Genomic DNA, 20,091 nt, shown 5'->3' with positions numbered 1-20,091 from the left:
CGTCAGTGGATCTGCTTCTCTCACGAAAACGGCTTGGGGCTAAAGCAGCGTCCAACACCGGCGCCATCATGCAACAGGCCTCCTCGCCTGTCCTCCAGCAGCTCCGGTCACTGCACCCTGGTGCCCTTCAGACGCTCCACCAGTCGCCAGACGGAACGCTATACCCCCACAACCAGGTCCTACCGGAGCTTCAGAACCTCCACACGAGCGATGTATACCAACACCAATATGCCCTGAACGGGCCACAACACCCACCACCACCCTCTCATGCCCACGCGCTGCCAGTGCATTTCGAGCAACATGCGCTTCCGCCTTCAGGACCGTACCCGCCTTTTCAGCCGGCGGGCTATCAACACGGCGCAAGTCCACGATTCATGAACGCGCCCCCTCCCCCACTCCAGGACCACGCGCAACAATATCACGCGTCTCCTCCTCAGACGGTACAACGCCCGATTCAACAGCTTCCTCTGCCACCGCCTGCACCGCCCATACTCTCGGCACCGCAACCGCTGCCACGACATGTAGAGCAGGCGCCGTTGCCGCATAAGCAAGAGAGTCAGGAGGAGGACACTCCATTGTCCAACCATGGCCAATTCCAAGGCCTGAAGCTCATCCCCAATCCGTCAGACTTGGAGCAATGGAGGGAGAGATTGTTTCACGTGGACGACATGATTACTCTGACTGAGGAGCAGTAGGATCTCTCTCTGGCACTTGGGGCCACGTACTGACCTTGACCATAGATTTCAGACTTATTTCCCGCACATCGACAACGTTTACTCGCATCGCTCGACCCAGCGCCACAAACGGAAGCGCTTCGTATCACACTACTGGGACTGTCGACTCAAGGGGCGTCCACCAGGAACCAAAAAGTCCACAGATCCAGACAAGAAAAAGAGGAAGAGAATTGCGAGAGAGCGGGATCTATGCGATGTCAAGATTAAGATCACCGAGTTCTTCGATCGACGCGAGTATGAGGAACAGCTTGGTCGGCGACCGCCAGGCACGGAAAACGATCCGCCTAGCCCGATAGCATCCAACATGCCGATCAACCCAGGTCTCAGTGGAAGCCAGAATGAGAACCCACAGTTCTTCGGACAGCCACCGTTGCTACCACAGCAACCAGCTGGAACCTGGGATGTACCTCCAAACATGGGTTCTCAGTCAGGGATGGACATGCAGGAATACCCAACATCATCTGGCTCTTCGTCCAAGAAGTTCTATACATTTCAGAGAGTCAATGGGAATGGCGGCAATGGCAAAGGCGACGGCGTTGCTGGGCCACATAAACATACACTCGAAGAGAGTGATCGCGTAAAGAAGAACAGCGTCATCAGATGGCAGGCAAAGATCGACAAAGATGACAGGAGGAAAATGCAGGTAAGCCTTCTTGTTCTCGTTCGATCGCAGACTCCACACTCCTTTGTATCGACTCATCTGGCCATGATCATATGCAATGGCGATCCACTCTGCCCGCAGATCAAGTGCATACGTCATTTTGATGCATGCTAAGAACACGGACAACCCCCATCACTCACTTTGCGCTGTTGTTTATGACGCTGCCCGCCCTATACCCTGATTTCAAGATCCTCACACCGTTCATGAATTCTGTTTCCAAATTTGTTCGCAAATTGCCTTGTCGTTTACCCTCTCCCTGCACACAACCTCCCATTATCTTAAGCACTACATCCCGTTCAAGCCTTACTTCGTTCCAATCACAATCATCGTTGTGGATCATTAGTGTTCCTGCTCGATACAAAATGACCGACACCAACCAGGGCGGAGATTCTTCCAAGAAGACTTACCACAAGAAAGCCACCGGAAATGCTTTGACGACAGTCAAGAACCATTCGAAAGAGGACGACCTTAAGCTGTACGGCAGCGCATTCTGGTAAGTAAAGTTCTTAAGATGCGCACCCACAAAAGCGCTTCACTTTCACGTTCACATTTCTAACATCAATCAGTCCCTTCGTGCAGCGCGTATGGATATCTCTAGAGCACAAGCAAATACCCTACCAATACATCGAAGTGGACCCTTACAAGAAGCCCCAAAGCCTTCTCGATGTCAACCCACGCGGTCTGGTACCCGCTATCCGACACGGCCCAACATGGTCAACCCACGAGTCAACCGTCATCATGGAATACCTCGAAGACCTCCAAACCGGATCCCACCTCCTGCCTCCAGATGCACAAACGCGCGCTACCTCGCGCCTATGGTCTGACCATGTCAACCGCAATATCATCCCATGGTTCTACAAGCTCCTCCAATCTCAAGACTCCAACGACCAAGTTTCCCACGCAAAGGAACTGCGTGATCAAATCGGCAAGCTAGTCGATGCCGCAGATCCCAACGGCCCTTTCTTCCTTGGTCCCCAGATCTCTTTCGTAGATGTACAGATTGCGCCGTGGGTGTTGCGGTTGCGCAGAGTGTTGGGACCGTATAGGGGTTGGCCTGAGGCTGAAGAGGGAAGCAGGTGGAAGAGGTGGATCGATGCGATTGAGGCGGATAGGAGTGTCAAGATGACTACTAGTACCGATGAGCTTTACTTGGATAGCTATGAAAGGTATGCGGAGAATAGGCCGGGGACTAGTCAGCTTGCGGACGCTGTTAATAGTGGGAGGGGTTTGCCTTGAGCGCGTTTTGATAAGTATTAATACCATGGTATCTGTGAGATAATGTTTGTTATGCTGTCAGGTACGATGTGGTAGATGATGTGATTTGAGATCGGTGGACTGGGTGGACTTTTCGGAATGACGTTTGGTCACCAATACATGCTGATTGTGATTGTCTGGTTGCAATAATTCGAAAATTATTTGAGTGAGTAAAAGAGAGACTCGTTGGATCAAGCAGAACCTAAAACATCTAAGTATTTTTTGTGATTATTGGTTGCAAATGAGTACTTTGTACGCTGACGCATTGCAAGTCTTGAATGTGTATAGCATGATAGCCAAGGCTGAAAAATATTCACGCTGAATCAAAGGTTATATAACATGACATATAGTAGTTGAAAGCAGGAAGGAACTACAGAGATGTCAAAAAACGGTAAGGATAGTATCCCCGAAGCGCTCTAGTGCTTTCTCTGCATCCTTCTTACATAGTTCCATTACCCCCATCCCGATCCTCACGAACACGAGGTTATGCTCTGATGCTTCTGCCGATTCTCGATGGGCCCGTTCAGGTGCCTCAGATGGCTTAAGTAGTAAACCTTGGGGCTCCAGTCTGCCTTTCACAGATTGGTAATTCTGCCATGGGTACGCTGTACGGATGACCAAGAAGAAAAGAGGTATGTCGGAGCCGTCCTCCAGAAGTGAAGATGAAAGCTTGACAGTGTCATCGAGCAGACAAGAACAAATATCATCTTCAGTCCACTGATGTCTCTGGTCCCAGCCAGGACCACAACTAAGGTGGAGGCTTTTAGTAGTAGATAATTCGGGGAGAACCTTCCCAAATATGCAATGTGGCGGATCTTTTATTCCCTCACATTTCTTCCATATGCCATCGAGTGGAAGTAATGGTGCTCGTAGGGTGATGCGCCCCCTTGATATCTTACACAACGAGTCGATCCATATATGATAGGTACTACCTAGGTAAGCTTGCGTGTCAACACAATTGCATCTTGGAATGTCTTAGGCAGATCCGTCCAATTGATTCCGTCCTTTAGAAGCAGTCAGTAGGGTGGATGTTGAGAGGGCTGTCAGAGGTGGTCGTGTCTAGAAGAGTAGCTGGAAGATCCCAAACATTCTCTTTCACTTCACCTCAACTAACACCAGACGAAGAAGCGAAAAGGAGCCTTGGCGGGGTCCAAACACAAGCGCACGATCGCGTAGAAATATACCATTCGGACCATCCCATCCACTACACCACGATCGCCTGCGCCACAACCGTGCCCACCGCAGATATGGCCCGCTCCAAGTCGAAAGGATCCGGCCGATCCAGTGCCGCTCCCAAGTATAAAGGCTCCAGCCAGTCCGACGCCCCTGACATGTTCAAAATCTCTGACCCATCGAACGCACCTGATCAGTCCAACCCCCCAGGTCGGTTTGCTTCAGATCCAACTGCCGGGGCAGCAACAAGGTTGCTGCAACGAGCTCGTCGAACCATCACCTACCCCGAAGACGAGATCGTTCGTGTCGGCGCCAAGACCAGCGGGAAGCTTCCTGAGAAGGCCTTTACGACACTTCCGCAGTTTCGAACTGCAGTCTTCCGGTTGCTCGTAGAGCGGCTCCAGGTTCATGGTATCCTAACGGACAATCTTAAAGAGGCTGACCTCCACTGGTGCATGCCCACCTCGTATGATAACAACGAAAAGTCCTCTTAGATCTGAAGGTCAGCTACTCTGTATAGTCTCATTGATGAAGAAAAGTGGCGTCTACTGTTCGAGGACCCTTTCGTTGTCCCGACGTTGTGGCTCGAGTTTATGCTGGTCCTCAAGGTCAACAACGCCGATAGCCCGTACCCACCCCTGACCGCCAACACCTTCTACATCCGCACTTTCACATTCAAGGTTGAAGATGCCAGGGCAGTGTTCCAGGCTATGCTTCATGATGGCTGGGATAGTAACCCGAACATCTTCGCCATCCTTGAGAGGCTCGAGTTGCTCAACGCCTCGGAACAAGTAGAGTTGCGGTACTGCGGCCAAGTCTCAGGACATAAATGACCCTGGGAGAGGCACCTCTCCGACATCTACGATAAGTCACTCAAGACATGGTTTGCGCAGTTCATCAAGACAGTGGGCATGATCGCTTTGGATGCCTTGAAGACTTCTCAAGTCCACACCATCGAGAAGGCCTACTCGGCGGTAGGGTTGAGCGATGATGTAGTGGACCTACGAGAGCAAATTGTGATCGCCTTGTTCGGAGACAGCGTCCTTAACAGCGAGTTCGGTGGCAAGAACATGATGATCCTTACAAAGGCAGATCAAGACGCCTTCGATTCACTAAAGACCAACTTCCTGGTCAGTAACGCCCATATGCGAACTGAATTTGAGACACGGACTAACTTCGTATATCAAAATTTAGGCTCTAGTTGAGAATTTACCGTTTTGTCCAACAGCAGTTCTGGAACAACTCAAGAAATATGCGACTAGTATCATGAAATACGTGACAACTCACCCAACCACAACAACTGGCTCAGGCAATACGAAACATAAATTCACCAATGCTACTAGAGATATGCTCGTAACTCAGGGTAGCACAGTGGTACTTTCCGATGGCTCCGCTGTTATGGTCTCTGTCGGCACTGACCTTGGCGACACCCACGAAGACGATGATGAAACATTCTGGTATGCTGGTGGCCGATCTGCAGATGCTGTTTCGACTGTGTACAATCACTTTGGCCACTGGGAACAGGGTGTTGTGCAAGCCTCATTCAAAGCGAGGCTTACGCGACGCATGGCGAGGAAGTCCTGCCTCCCATTTACGGATGTGTTTCCATGGTTCGTCAAGCATGACAACGATTATTCGGCTGGTAGCAAGTATCTGCGTAGGTATATGGGTATCGTCAAGCCTATCGTTGTCTTGACGTATGGCAGTTTGGTATGTGAATCCCTTTTTTGGCTTCTAATCCTACTAACACCTCATTAGCCTACCTATGCCGCTCGACAGAACTTTGCCGGTTTCACAAAGAAGAATTTTAGCGAGAAGACCAACAAGTTCAAATCAGACAAGTCTTTCGCCGATCAAGTTGGCCATCCCGAGCTACGCAGCTTTAGTGGTGGTAATGACATTGCTGTTGGACAAGAATGCGTAATCATACCGAGCGTGCACCCAGGCTTTCTTGGTTACTCAGGCGTCACCAAAGAAAAGGTCTCAAGAGTGTTTGTGTTGACTTCCGCCATCGCCTGGAAGGCAGCTAGTTTAGCGATACAGCTAGACCAAGATCATGCCCCCCGGACGAGGAAGCAGACGTGCAGGAAGATCATCAAGATTATGAAAGCCGATCTTGAAGTCACTACTGTATTTGGTCAAGCCTTTCACCAGGCGAAACAAGACTATGTCTTGGCGTACAAGGCATTTCGACAAGGTTGTCTGGCTCACGCCACAGGGCATGCTATCAAGAAGCCTCCCAATGGTATTCTGGCAGGTAAGTCCGTATCTGGCCGTGGAGGCAAGCACATCCGCGGAGAAGGACAGACACTAGAGTTCTTTGATGATGGGTTTGAAGTTGTGATCCATGGAGTAGATGATTTCTCGGTTGGCGATAACAAGACCTCCGTACGGCACAGTTTTTCATGGGAGGAAGATGATGGTCGAAAGTGGTCGCTCTCGCCCATCATTCTACCGTCTCAAGTTGTGAAGAATGTGGGCAAGAAAGGCAAACATTTTATTCTGCACTAGTGAGTTTCTTTCTCAACGATTTAAGATATGTTACTAACCTAATATGTAGCTTATCTGGGGGCATTGACATTCACAACCACGATGGGGTCTCCTAGGGTACTCGTAAGGCTACGCTGACGGGAAACATAAAGCTAGAGACGCTGCCTATCGCGAGTCTAATAATGACTTTAGGCGAGACGCTCGAATCCGACTTATTCTTCAAACACTAGGAAGAGATCACTAGGTCCAAGATCAAGGAAGTCCTCTATAGAAATCTGCCTAGGCACTTGCCTACCGTTGATTTGGTGGTCAAGCCTAGTCAGTAATATCTGGCTTCGTTCTTCGAGAATTCCAGAAGTAAGCGTATTCTGCCTTTCAGCTCCTCAGGCAAATTGAAAAAGGAGGACATCGATGGCCTTATTTTCGTAGCTAGCAAGCACCTTCTAGCTAACCCAGGAGACTTGCTATAGCTAATTAATTGATTCTTTTAGTCCGTAGTCATTCCTGGTAGTGACACGATAGACTTCTTCTACCCCTCTATTCACCCTACTGTTAACTCCGTGTACACACTCATCACAGCCTTCTGCGCTGAGGGGACCTATCGACACTACCCCTACTTGAGGACCTTCCTCGCCTTCGCCAATATAAGTAAGATGGGCGAAGATAAGCGCATAATATTGAACAACGCTCTTATAACCGCTGCAGGAATCTTGACAGGATTATACACTGAGAAGAAGGTTACTAAGAATGTTGAGATTAACAGAAAGAAAGAGTGTCTGTCTAGGAAAGTACTCACGCTAGGAGGAGAAAGGCCTCCCCACGTTGTCCGCGAAGATAAACCTAAGCAGCTTGAACAGGACGTTATCCTAGGTGACGACATAACTGACGACGAGACGAGCGAGAGCGACAGCAAGGACGCGAGTAGTACAGGTGGAAAGCTAAGGGGCATAAAACGATCGAGGGAAGAGGATAAAGATGCTAGAGCAAGCTCAAGCAGGACTGCTAGGCGCAAAGCACGACAAGGTCCCGTTGTGGAGGAGTTCAATGATGACGATATGCTGTTCGACTAATACTAAGCGAGGAGCTTATGATTTTCAAGAGGAGTCAGTTGCGATGGACTGTATTCAATCATGAGCCTCAAATATCCTCATGCGAACACGGTCTTCATGCCTTGTACTGGTGCACGAAGTATTAGACTTGGAAGGCAGAAGTAGGAACTCGACACTTACATTGCTGCTAGTACACGATATACGCGATAGACACGATACAAAAAACATAAAATAAGATACCTTCCTACTACTTTATTTTGATGGAGGAGTCCTGCAAAGAGTGAAGTGTTATCGCATTACCCGAGAGTGATTTGATGGCAATTTGTCCTATTTGGTTGTACTAAACGCTAGCTATCGTGCAAGAAATGGACATGTAAAACGTGATTCGACATCCCAAGAATCCACTGGGGGTGAGGGGCTGTGGTGGGGGAACGTGACTCGCTCAGTCAAGTCGTTGGGGCTGGTGGCTAGCTTGTTCCGACTCAATCCCGCGCTCGCCGACAGGCGTCAGGAAATTTTTGGGCGCGCAACCAACATTATTGCTATCACCATCGCAGTCAACTACAGCATGGCCGAACCGGATGCAAAAGCATCGCCTACTGGCGAGGCTTCTGCCGGACCCAAGAAACCTGAGAAGCCTCCGAATCCCGTCTGGAGGATGATGGGTGCGCATTTCTTCTATCTCGTGCGGAGTACGACGACTAACAAATGCAGGCCTGCCAAACCTCCGCTTGAGGCTCCCCTCGCGCAACTGGATGATATTTCTCTCGATTACCGGATCATGGACTGCGGCAGTCATGTACGACCGTCGCCAGAAAAAGCGCATACAACAGAAATGGGCAACAGTTGTCGAGCACATTGCACACGAGCCGTTGGACGTACACCAGCTGCCTCGGAAACTTACGATATTCCTGTCTGCACCGCCAGCAGATGGAATAGTACCCGCACGCGATCACTTCCATGAATATGTTAAGCCCATTCTCGTTGCAGCGGCACTGGACTGGGACGCGGTAGAGGGCCGAAGGGAGGGCGATGTAAGAGCTGGGTTAGCAGAGCGAATACGGAAGCTGAGAAAGAAGAGGGGCGAAGCGACCGCTGAGCCGCTGGAACCAGGACTTGAGGAAGAGTTGGAAGGTCTAAGGCAACGAGCAGGCGTCAATGGGTGGGATGGACCGGGAGGAGACATCGTCATTGGAAGACACACATGGAAAGAATATGTTCGAGGACTGCATGAGGGTTGGCTAGGACCTCTAGATGCTCCACCATCAGCAGAACCGTCTGTCGAGGTACCGGTCGCTGCGGTCGAGCCCACACCTGTGTCCACCGAAACGTCCACGGACGGCACCACATCTGCTACGGCCGATGATGCGTCACCCACCGCTACCGAAGCTCCCAAGCCAGAAGATGCTGAGAAGCCTAAAGAGGAGGAGACGAAACCCAAGAAGAAGAAGCAACCGCCACCATACATCTCAACAGCCGAATACCAAAACGCCGTGCTCTCCCAAAACTGCCCACAAGCACTCGGCCCCGCCGCCGTAGTACCTCTCCCCCACCTCCTTGGATTCTTTAACTTTCCCATCCGTATGTACCGTTTCTTGAACAGGCGACAAGCGGCGGATGTCATTGGCAGGGAAACTGCCGCTGCTGTCCTTGGTGCATACCGACCATTTGAGACTGCAGGCGAAGCGGCTGTCACAAACGAGGAAGATGGACACAGTAACGCACAATGGGAGCAACAACGATTGCTCTCTCATGAAGAGCCAGATTGGTCCAAGACTGCACGAAAGCGTGAAGAAGGTGAGACCAAGGAGAGGGTATGGCTAGACGAAATGGTGCTGGACCCGAGAATTGCTGAGCGCATGCGAAAGTTTGCACTAGATGCCGAGGTTGAAGCGCGCGCAAACAGCGTGTCTCTCTCATCAGAAGGATCATGGTTCAGCTCGGTGTGGCCGAAGGAGAAGCCCAAGGGTGCTTGGGAAGGATTGAGCGACGATTAAAGACCTGTAGATACCCATCTCACCTTCTAGCATGTGTTATATAGTAGTGGGGTGTAAGAGTAGACGTGTACATGACAACATTCGGCGGCTTGTATAAGACCTCAACAAGTCAGATATCAACATGCAATCTTTCTTCCTTCCTTGGGCGGGTTGCAACAGTGCATACCAAAAGTGGGTGGTAGCAGCTTGGCACTGACCAGGCGGCTGACTGCCCCGCCAATTGCCCGAAGGAACCTTGGAAGCTTCGAGTATCGCTGCATGCATCTCAGAACTCGCAACCAACCATAATCCCATAGCTACCAGAACACCTGTTCATAAGCTTATTACCAGGAAACTCACTACAGCACGCCTCACAACGAGCCTGCTACACCGTTCGACAATCCACATCACGCCGTCATGGTAAGTTGCCCTACACTTATCTAAGTAAACAGTCGCTCACACAACCATAGGCTTTCCAATCGAAGAAGCGCCTCGCGCTCGCGATCCTTGACTTCCTCCAGACCTCGCAGACCGACGGGTCAGTAGCACCCGACGACGCTGAGCAGCTCGAAGTCGCCGCCAACTGCATCGCCGAAGCCTTCAAGGTAGATCCCGCCGACGAGGCCGCAAAGAAGGACGCCATTGGCGACCAGAACCTGCTCGCAATCTACAACGTCTATGAGAAGCTCAAGGGAAAGACGACTGCCACAACCGAGGGAGCATCGTCGGCCAAAGAGGCCCGACCAGCAACGCCGCAGACACCTGCCGCCGGTTCAGGACCAGGCGGGCCCAACAAGGATGAAGCAGAGAGGCTCAAGGGTCTGGGCAACGAGGCGATGAAGAAGAAGGACTATGACGCTGCCGTCAAGCACTACACTGCTGCCCTCGAGGTCGTTCCGCTCAACCCCATCTACCTATCGAACCGCGCCGCCGCATACTCAGGTCAGGGCAAGCACGAGCTAGCAAAGGAGGATGCTGAGATGGCAGTTGCTGCTGACCCCAACTATTCCAAGGCCTGGTCGCGTCTAGGTCTTGCAAAGTACGTTCTTGGCGATGCAAAGGGCGCCATGGAGGCATACAAGTCTGGCATGGACGCAGAGGGTGGCGGCTCAGAAGTCATGCGCAAGGGTTACGAAACAGCCAAGAAGAAGGTCGAAGAGGAGGGCGGAGATGTCGGCGCGCCTGAAGCTTCTCGAGGCGCCCCTGGCGGTATGGGTGGTGGTATGCCTGATCTCTCAGCACTCGCTGGCATGCTCGGTGGAGGCGGCGGCGGTGGTGGTGGCGGAGGAATGCCTGATCTCGCTGGTCTGATGCAGAACCCCATGATGAGGCAAATGGCACAGAACCTCATGAGCAACCCAGATATGATGAGCAACCTCATGAACAACCCCAGGATAGCGGAGATGGCTCAACAGTTTGGTGGAGGAGGTCGAGGCGGAGGAGGAGGCGGCGGCGGTGGCGGTATGCCCAACATGCAGGATCTCATGAACGACCCCAACCTGGCCGAGATGTAAGTGAAAAAGCCATGTAGAAACCTCAAGTCGCTAACGAAACACAGGGCCCGTAACTTCATGGGAGGCGGAGGCGCTGGAGCTGGCCGTGGAGCTGGTCAATAAGATGATATGAATCGACTGCAACCATCAGATCACTAGAGTAAGTAGTGGTCTGCCAAAGAGCAGTCTTCACGATTAAAATTATGATACCATGTACAAACCCGTTTTGTGTTCATGAAGATCCCGTCTTGGAATCAATGACTATCATGCACGTCGCGGGATATTTTGTCGTGGCATATCTGCCATCAGAGCCTTGAGTGACTTCCGGACCAGAACCTTTTCATCCTAATCACCCATTTACTCGTACGACTCTCTGCCGCCGTCCGCAACTCTGGCCCTTTATACCTGACTTCAAACTCGTGACTTCAAAAAGCCTTGCTTGTTCACCCGCTCAGTCCAGCTTCAACCCCCAAAGCCCATCTCCTAGATAATGACCCGCCTCACACGCCTGCCCCTTCTTAACCTTCTTCATCTCGTCCGTACTCATCTTCAGCACACCGACCATACACGCCGTCTCCTTGCCCTCGGCCTCGATAACCACAACCTGGCCCTCCTTCAGGTCTTCGGCGCCATATATTTCCTTGTCCTGGTCGCTCAGCTCGGGACCTGGTAGGCGCCCGCCCGGTGATGTGAGACCAGGGGCCATGAGTGTAGCGCCAGAGAGCACGAAGCGGATTGCGCCGCGGTCTATACGTAGGCGGTTGAAGGCGAAGGGGTATTTGTGTACGAGTGTGAGGTGGGGTAGGAGCGCGTCGTCCATGTGTTGGAAGAAGAGGGGAGTGGAGTTGAGGGTGTAGAGGGATACGCGGTCGGGGCTATAAATGAAGTGTTAGTACTTGGCTTCGTGAACTTCAAACGTCATCGTTACAGGTTCGATTGGGAACTTACAGCTTGACCAAGTCCAATTGCTCCTTCTTCGGCAGTATGTCTTCAATATATGGTTCTAGCTTTGGATATTCTTCGAGGACTTTTGAGCGGATGGCGCGCTGGGCGCTGGATTTCACCTTGGACTTTGCGCCTGAGGTAATGCTGTCTTCTTGTCAACTACATCCGTCTAACATGACGCGTAAGACACCCACTCTTTCTTGAACATTGTCGCGGTTGTGTGGAGGGTTGTGTATAGAGCGTGTTTGGTGTTGAGACTGCTACCATGTGGATGATGCCCCGCGATTGCCCCTCGCAAGACGCGCTAGTGAGATCTGGCCGGATCTTGTTGCCCGTATATTACAAAAAATTTGGAATCTCTTCATCAAAACGAATCACTTCGGGTAAGCTCACTTCACCTGCCTCGTCAATACACACCAGCTAACAACCCTATCGTGGTATGGTCTAGTGGTATGACGTCGCGTTGTGGCTGGCGGACACCTAGTGTCCCGATCCAGATCCGCGCCAGCCTGGGTTCGAGTACGTTTGATCCCTCACAAATGGTGGTCCTGAGACATCTCCTAACATGTCTACAGTTCCCAGTACCGCCAAATTTGCGACATATCTTTTTTGCTCTCGTACTTGATTTCAGTCTTTTCATAAGTACCGAGAACATTATTTTTGCTTTCCTTCACCAGTCAGCATAGAAACTGGGGTGCTTCGAGCGCATTGTTCTCACTGCATCTACTGCCTGTCTTGCATGCGTGTGCTTCTGTATAGTGAGTCACCTCGCGTGGCAGACAAAACCTCGCTTCCCGACGACCGCCCTTCTCTCGTCACTACCTACACAGCTCTGTTGTCAACTTTATGAAAACTGTAATCTATCGTAACATTCGAAGCTCCCAAACATGCTTCAGCAATTCAAGCAAGAGCAGACACGTACCAAAAATGATCTCCGGCAGTAAGTATCTCAACAATCTGTAGTCTTCCCAAACTGATCACAAGTATAGAGACATTCTCTACCGTGAAACACATCTTGCGAGTGTCAAATCAGGTGGGGACAACCTGCTTGACGCGGTTCATAGCTACACACACGATGCAAACATGGAGATTGTCACACAAGTTTTACAACTACCCCAGGAACTACGTGACGACATATACATGCATTTATGGGAACTCAACGACAAGCACGATCCGAGCCGCAGTCTGCTCTACTGGTGGGACTCCTTCGACGAGCCTTGGTTCTCCAGAGACGATGATCCTAACAAATCACGATGGCTAAAGACACCGTTGATGACACTCCGACCCCCGCACTTCATCGACAAATGCTTTGTAGGACCTGTCTTCGCTAAAGAGGCCCTCAAACAACTCAAAGATTCTGTGGGTAAAGATCTCCGGCCAATCGGGGAGAGGAACCCTGTCGCCGAATGCGGATTGCTCGACGCATCCATGGAGGACTTCGTGGAGAAGGACGTTTTTGGAGTTGGAATAACAGTAGAAGATTTGGTACGCAACTTGGACTTGCGGGTAAACTTCCAGTGCGATGCATTGACCGACGACGAATTTGCCGAGATCCAGAAGAGCAAGACACATGATCGAGGATCACTTGGGACAGGTGCAACGACGTACACACGAGGCGACTATCTCCAAGACCTCGGTGACGGCGTCACGGCTCTGCTAAACATTCCACACACCGAACGTGTTATCACTCACAATGAGCATGGTCGACATCTGAACACCAGAGCCAGAGTCATCACCTTGGCAATCAGGCAAGAAGACGACTTCATATGGAGGGATCATTCCGCCATATTGAAACTTGTCGCCCGAGCTTATCACGGCCTAAGGGCAAAGGGCTTCGCAGTCAAGATACAGTACTACAGTGAAGAGCTTGAATTGAAAGTGTTGTTTGAAGATGACGTCTGGGAGTGGACAAGCGATGACTGGAACAGGAATTTGATTGAGAAGAACACATTTGGGATAGGCAGCGGCACCTCGCCCCAAAGATACGTAGAAGCATACGTTTGGACACAACTTCAGGAACATCTGTTCCAACGCCTAGATAACGACTGCCTCATCGGGAGTTGAAGATCTGTACAGGAGTAATTCAAGTACGTGTAAGAACGTCTAAAGGGCGGTCTTGGACAATTTGAAAGTGATACACCGGGTCCAAGCATAAGACAAGTTTGGGGGAAAAATGTTTGTGCAGGTCCCAGATATGGCTGCCCTCTCTGATTGAACGATTGATCAGCCGGGTGTAGACTCTGCGATTTTAGATCTGGCGCACGCCAGGTGGTGTTGAATCCGCATCCTCAGCTACTCTGTATGGGCAGCAAATCTGAATCTTTTCTCTGCTCTTGACTATCGCCTGACTTGTCGATACTACCACTGCGACCACCACCACCACTGCTACCAACACCACCATCGGCCTCGGTGCTCGCACTGTCCCTACTACTTTCCATCGTTGAGGCAAACTGTACAAGCATGTTGCCATGCCTAACAGTATCGACAATATCTTTTGGATCCATACCAGCTCTGATTCTTGCTAAAAGTTCTCCCGCCTCCTCCTCCGGCAAATCTCTGAGCAAGTGGAACAGTTCTTCCAGATACCTATGTCTCCGTTTGGTCTGTGTATTCTCCGTTTCCGCGTACTGGCAGGGGCTGTCACGGGCCACGCATTCACTGCAGCTGGGTCGTTCGCCGTTACACTAGATGGTTTGGAACGATCAGAAGGGCTACTCTCGCTGATATTCAAAACCAAAGTTTTATACATGTACTAGGTCATGGTACCTTGCTTTTACGAACTCTGCACGCTGCACAAGCTAGAGGCACGCGACCTCGCTTCGATTGTGTGGGTGGAGCCTCGTTCCTCGGTGAAGCTGCGGGGAGAAGAGGGCGGAGAGGGCGTGTCGTAGCACTGTCGCTTGGACTAGCTTGATTCAACTGTTGCTGTTACATTCCGCACGAGACAGTACATGGGCTAAGTTCGCTTGTTCTTTTGAACGCGACTCGGAAGCAGACTACCATTCCCAGACGCTTTGGTTCAAACAGAGGCTTGAAACGAATCTCTATGCGGCCATGGAGAAAAAGGGGGGTGGCATGTAAACTTGGCAAGAGGGTTGGGCAACCAAGAAAGAAAGAGTCTGGACGAGCGAGAAGTGCATAGAACTGCAGGCAACCACAGAAGGAGAAACAAGAAAGAAACTGCACTCATCTCCACTTGTACAACTAAAAAATACGACTAAGTTTATCTGTAAAACTTGGCTCTTTCATAACATCAAGATTACCCAAACCTCCGCCTTCTAGATCAGACGTGTCCCTCGTTTCGAGTTTCCTAATTTCGCAGCGAGTCGTATTCTCATGGATATGTAAAAGTTCGCTAACGGAGCCTACCAATCGCGTTACTTGTAGCATGATATTGCCACAGGGCTCTGGACCCTGCATATGTATGACTGCCGATGAACTAAGCCCTAAAGGTACTATGGGGGTTTTGTACTCGGATGCCATTGTTTGCGATTGAGGCTGTTTCGTCTCGGTTTACCATGTAAGAATGCGGTCCAAGCAAAACGCAGTCGGCCATTATACCCGACGCTACCATATCCGCTTTTACTGGTGAGTGGTGTGTCACAACGGGTTCCGGCAGTGCTAAGTGTTGGGAGTCTTGTGTATCGCCGATTGCATGTAGTGTCTGCGACTTGTTGTACTGTAGAGGGTGTCGGCGCGGGGGCTGGCTGCTAAGCGCCGGTTATACGTTCTGGCTTCGGCGTTCCACTGCCTAGTCGGCATGATACCCAGAAAATCGTACTGTTTCCTCAGCGATGATGGTCTAGCCCTCTCTTAGTCTCTCTACGAATCCTATCAGGGAACACCTGGATTAGTATAGACTTCATTGATCTGCGACATTCAGGGCAACATCCCGCGAAAATAGTACATGATGGCTGCCCAAGCAGTGACACGAGAAACGACAACAACGTGTGTACAATAGATGAATACAAATTTCATTCCAACGAGGAAAAGCGAGACACCAGGAACATAGGCTAATACTACCAACACAATAACTCCTTCATGCACGAACGACACCCCCTCCAACATCAACTGCGTACATACCTGCCTGCAAGAGATTCCTGCCCCGAACCAATATTACCTTAGAATCCGGCCGTCTTAAACAGGGACTTCAATTGCGTCAAAGTAAACAGGAGTACCATCCTAACTGTATCTCCTCACGGCTCTAAGCTCCGCGGTGCAGCCCAGGTGTCGATCCCTCTCAAGAGACTCATACAAAACGGAGATTGCAGACACCACTACGCGGGCTGTCACGACTATGTTGGTACAGTGCGCGGCGCCAATCAAAAGCGGGGGTTGCTTCGGAACGAGACCCTGTTGGAGTGCGGAAGTTTGTGCCGCTCATCCTCGCAGACCCTGGTGGAGTTTTGCTTATAGTTGTGGGGACTGTGGCGTGTGTGTGGATAGACAGTTGAGCAGCCACTAGTATTTTTCAGCCTGGATGATATCGGGAGATGGCGATGCCGTGATCCGCAATGGAATTCGTTGTGCAGCTGTTGTGGTTGTGGTGGTCCAGGGTGTCGTCGTTCGAGCCTTGGGGTCTCTTGGGAGGCCTCAGTGCGAGCGGACGAGTCAGTACCAAACACTAATCAACTCGATTCGTCCGTACACGCAATTTCTGTTGCGCTTTCGATTCTATGGCATCATAGCATGATAAGATTCGTGTCGCATTGGATACCTGCAAAGAAGCTTGTCTTCCAGAAGTTGTATCAGATACCTGAGACAGAGATGTAAATTATCCTATATTTTATTAGCCTATTCAGAAATATGCATAGCGAGTGCCTTTGGATATACGTCTAACAGTACACAAGCCTTTCTACCCTCTGGCGGCGTTACTTCTATATGCTACTGCCCACGCTCCTGCACACTGCCTAATTTTCAGTTGCTACATGGCCATCACACATTCTCCTCCAAGAGCAAAAGCACAATTCAGTAGAGGACGGAAGTAAACGATCTGGAAACCTGGGCATTATTATACTAAAATGGTTTTCGTCGCGAGATATGACATGACCTCATACAATGTTATCCGTCGTCGCGCTTGACCTGAATCGTCGACTACCTTAATACTCAAAGTCATCATCAGCACTTGGCCCCTTGTTCTTACTGACACTCTCCTGTCTTTGATACATCTCAGCAATCATGCGACTAGAGCTGGCCTGGTCGGGCTTCTTGTCATCTCTCTCCTTGATGAACCTGGGGAACCTCAAACTGACACCCTTGCCACCACCAGAGACCTCATCTGCAGCAGCTCTGTACCGCGGTGACAAGGTCAGATCGGCCGTCTTTACTTCCCAGACATAGCGCGGCTCGAACCAGACGTCGGGCTGGTCTTTATTGCCGGTGGAGTGTGTGTAGAAGGGTTTGGGGCGGTCGATAACGATTTCGGATAGTGTCTTGTGCAAGGTCTCGAGAATGGCCTCCGAGAAGCCGGTACCAATGTTACATACTGTCTCATACTTCTCGGTCGAAGGGTTGTAGCAGGCGAGAAGGAAGGCGCCATACCAACTTGTACGCTTGCCCTTGCCATAGTACGCTCCTAGGACGACGAGATCCAGAGAGTCGCCGACACCAGCAAGATAGTCTTTCTTGACCTTGAGCCAGTTCTGCGAGCGCTTGGATGGCTCATAGAAGGACTCTGGTCCGTCTAACATCTTTACCATGAGTCCTTCGCTTCCTGACTTTACGGAGTCTTCAAGGAGGGTTTGGATCTCTTCCAACTCGTTGGTGTTACCATACTTGGCGAACGCGAATTCCCCTTCGACAGGTACAAACGCTTCATTGAGATGTTCACGACGCTCACGGAAGGACTTGGTCACAAGGGCCTATGAATGTTAGCACTGACACGATAATGAATGAAGCCAGACAAACTTACCTCGCCGTTCAGGTAGAGGATATCGAAAGCGAAGACGCAGACTTTTACCTTGACGTCTTCGACCTTGACATCTTTCCTCTTTCGCGTCATGAGTTGCTGGAACGGTAACACTTTCTTTTCCACCATGTCCCAAGCCACCGTCTCGCAATCAAGAACGAAGCTCTTTGTACCTTCTTTGACCCAAGTCGGTAGTTTGCCAAGAATATCAGGGTACTTCTTCGATAGATCCTCAGAATTCCGAGAGAAGATGTTCGACACACCTCGGTCACTCTTGCCAGCGCTTGGAGCTATGGTTGCCAACTCCATCTTTTCACCCTCTTGCTTTGCGTCATGCGCAACAAAATGTATCTGCGCCCGCTCACCATCGTACTTGTATTCGCAGGTGAAGTCTTTACCTTCGAAGCGATCAAGCACTTCTGTAATTGACTTTGTCGGTTTTGCCAACATAGGCTTAAGCGGTACACCAGGCTGTAGGCGGCAGTTCTCTCGCAGGTTCATGATACCATGTTCGAGCATTGCGGGGATGATGACTTCGTAGCTGGGAAGCTCACTATAGACTGTTTTCAGCATGGCCTCGGCCTTTGCCAAGTCTGCTGTTAATGGCGTCTTGCCTTCCTGGGACATGTCATGAAATATCATAGCTTGCGCAACAGCGACTACGACAGTCTTCTCAGCAAGACCTAATCGAAGTTTTCCTTCTAGTGTTCGGACGATGAACTTGGCTTCGCTAGGCCCACCCTTGTCCTTCTCGATATCGATATGCTTTCCAGCGTTGTGCGCATCGGCTGCTGACAGGAGCTTCTTGATGCCGTCAACCTTGCGCCCTTGAGCTCCCTGTCCCTCAACAGTAGCAATGCCCATTAGTCCCTTGCGTACGCCTTCTATGGTTAAAGACTTGGGCTTGAACATTGTGGGTTGTTTCGAGCGACTCTTTGCCGCAACGAGCCCTAGATCACCGATCTCGTTCTGGTCACTCTTGATCTGTTGCAAGTTTCGTCCGGTACTCTCAGAAATAGCCTTCATGATAAGAGACTCACCGATACCCAGCTCGATGCCTGCGTAGTCGGCTGCGAGTTTGTTGACCATTAGCATAACAGTCGGTAGCATGTCAGATGGAGTCAATCGTAACACTTGACGGAGGAAAAGTGAGCAGTGGGCGAGAATCTCGAGACGTTTTGTCGTCATCTCGATTTTCGAAAACGTTGTGCAGAGTGCGGCGTATGGCACTGGCTCACCGGGTTTCCAGTCAGGATATGGGTCTTTGGTGTTGGACGAAAGAGTAGTCTGGACTTTCTTCCTCGCCTTGGTCTTGACCTCTTCTGGTTCCTCCTCTGAGCTCACCACCTCATCTTCCTCTTCCTTGTTTGAAACAGCATCATCCTCCACAGGCACAGGTGACGATTCGGCCCCCTGCTTGCTCTTTGCAACCTTGGTTGGCGCTGAGACTTCCTCGTCGTCATCTTCTGGTGTCGCAGCTTTCGGTTTAGCAGCCTTCTTCTTCGACTTTTCTGGTGCTTTGTCGGCCTTTGGCTTCGCAGGAGCTTTCTTCGGGCTGTTCTTTCCTTCGGTGGTTTTCCGTCGTTGGCGTTTCGTCGGAGGCTCTTCTTCGGACTCTTCCTCTTCTTCCTCTTTGATCTGCCTCTTCTTTCCCGTGTCAGATGTTGTACTGTCGACTTCCATCGCATCGTCGTCCACCTCTACCTCTTTCTTAACTGGTGCCCTGACTTCTGCATCCGAATCGACGTCGTCATTCTGCCCCTCTTTCACTTCCTCTGGCGATGAACGAGGCTCCTCTTTGGTCTCTACCTCGTTCTTTACAGGCTTCGGTCTTGTGGAAAAGGACAGTTTCGATTGCTGCTTTGTTGCGTCGCCGTTGGGTTTTCTGAAGAACTTTCTGTAGACACACCGTCAGTATCGCAGAATAACTCAATGGATACGGTTCAATGTTGCCGCCGCACCCTAAAGTAGTCTGGGAAGACTTGACATACCCGAGAGTAGCCTGCTTGGGAGCCATGGCTACGAAAGTGCGGACGTTGTGTGCGCCACTAGGCTGTTGAGGGTAATTGCAGCGCAGGAAGATGGATGAAGATTGTAATGGTTGAATTGAAGGCAGTAGAGTCAATTTGTAACGCGGTGTGAAAGAGCAACAGGCAGCATTGAAGCGGAAGGGCATGCTCTGAGGATGGATTGAGACGGTGGTCTAGGCGGCAGGCGCGTCGCGCCTGCCTGCCGAAACGCGAAAGTTGAACGGACCCCCGACCCCTGCTGACATCATTAAGCTGACATGGATTAGGCGGCATCTTGAGCATCATCACTTTTGACATACAGTTTCACAACCCTACAAATCATCTTGTCTACTACTATCGATTATCTTCAAGCTGGCGTCCTACTTCTGGAAACGCTTG

General features: G+C 50.7%; 7 protein-coding genes and 1 pseudogene across 7 annotated transcripts; 5 read left to right on the top strand and 3 right to left on the bottom strand.

Moving 5' to 3' along the window:
- Window positions 1-68: 68 nt before the first annotated feature.
- On the top strand, window positions 69-2,631 carry AA0111_g6180 (hypothetical protein; the record flags this gene model as incomplete). The annotated part of the gene is made up of 4 exons (XM_028652374.1): window positions 69-691; window positions 741-1,377; window positions 1,776-1,888; window positions 1,962-2,631. 4 exons carry the CDS (start codon window positions 69-71, stop codon window positions 2,629-2,631), a joined length of 2,043 nt encoding a protein of 680 aa, XP_028506276.1.
- Window positions 2,632-3,896: 1,265 nt separating this feature from the next.
- On the top strand, window positions 3,897-7,382 carry AA0111_g6179 (annotated as a pseudogene; the record flags this gene model as incomplete).
- A 547-nt stretch (window positions 7,383-7,929) lies between these two features.
- On the top strand, window positions 7,930-9,358 carry AA0111_g6178 (Mitochondrial import inner membrane translocase subunit; the record flags this gene model as incomplete). The annotated part of the gene is made up of 2 exons (XM_028652372.1): window positions 7,930-8,026; window positions 8,076-9,358. The coding sequence occupies 2 exons, from the start codon at window positions 7,930-7,932 to the stop codon at window positions 9,356-9,358; spliced, it is 1,380 nt and encodes a 459-aa protein (XP_028506195.1).
- Window positions 9,359-9,754: 396 nt separating this feature from the next.
- AA0111_g6177 (hypothetical protein) lies at window positions 9,755-10,953 on the top strand (the record flags this gene model as incomplete). The annotated part of the gene is made up of 3 exons (XM_028652371.1): window positions 9,755-9,757; window positions 9,808-10,847; window positions 10,896-10,953. The coding sequence occupies 3 exons, from the start codon at window positions 9,755-9,757 to the stop codon at window positions 10,951-10,953; spliced, it is 1,101 nt and encodes a 366-aa protein (XP_028506203.1).
- Window positions 10,954-11,281: 328 nt separating this feature from the next.
- Window positions 11,282-11,983, bottom strand: AA0111_g6176 (hypothetical protein; the record flags this gene model as incomplete). The annotated part of the gene is made up of 3 exons (XM_028652370.1): window positions 11,282-11,705; window positions 11,779-11,919; window positions 11,970-11,983. The coding sequence occupies 3 exons, from the start codon at window positions 11,981-11,983 to the stop codon at window positions 11,282-11,284; spliced, it is 579 nt and encodes a 192-aa protein (XP_028506202.1).
- A 679-nt stretch (window positions 11,984-12,662) lies between these two features.
- On the top strand, window positions 12,663-13,839 carry AA0111_g6175 (hypothetical protein; the record flags this gene model as incomplete). Its single annotated transcript, XM_028652369.1, has 2 exons — window positions 12,663-12,715; window positions 12,765-13,839. 2 exons carry the CDS (start codon window positions 12,663-12,665, stop codon window positions 13,837-13,839), a joined length of 1,128 nt encoding a protein of 375 aa, XP_028506201.1.
- Window positions 13,840-14,063: 224 nt separating this feature from the next.
- AA0111_g6174 (hypothetical protein) lies at window positions 14,064-14,213 on the bottom strand (the record flags this gene model as incomplete). The annotated part of the gene is made up of 1 exon (XM_028652368.1): window positions 14,064-14,213. The coding sequence occupies one exon, from the start codon at window positions 14,211-14,213 to the stop codon at window positions 14,064-14,066; it is 150 nt and encodes a 49-aa protein (XP_028506200.1).
- Window positions 14,214-16,874: 2,661 nt separating this feature from the next.
- On the bottom strand, window positions 16,875-19,700 carry AA0111_g6173 (DNA ligase 1; the record flags this gene model as incomplete). Its single annotated transcript, XM_028652367.1, has 3 exons — window positions 16,875-17,636; window positions 17,687-19,580; window positions 19,675-19,700. 3 exons carry the CDS (start codon window positions 19,698-19,700, stop codon window positions 16,875-16,877), a joined length of 2,682 nt encoding a protein of 893 aa, XP_028506199.1.
- Between the last annotated feature and the right edge of the window lie 391 nt (window positions 19,701-20,091).

Source organism: Alternaria arborescens (assembly GCF_004154835.1).
Source record: "Alternaria arborescens strain FERA 675 chromosome Unknown contig_13, whole genome shotgun sequence".
Taxonomy (NCBI): domain Eukaryota; kingdom Fungi; phylum Ascomycota; class Dothideomycetes; order Pleosporales; family Pleosporaceae; genus Alternaria; species Alternaria arborescens.
This window is presented reverse-complemented; position numbering and strand designations above follow the sequence as displayed.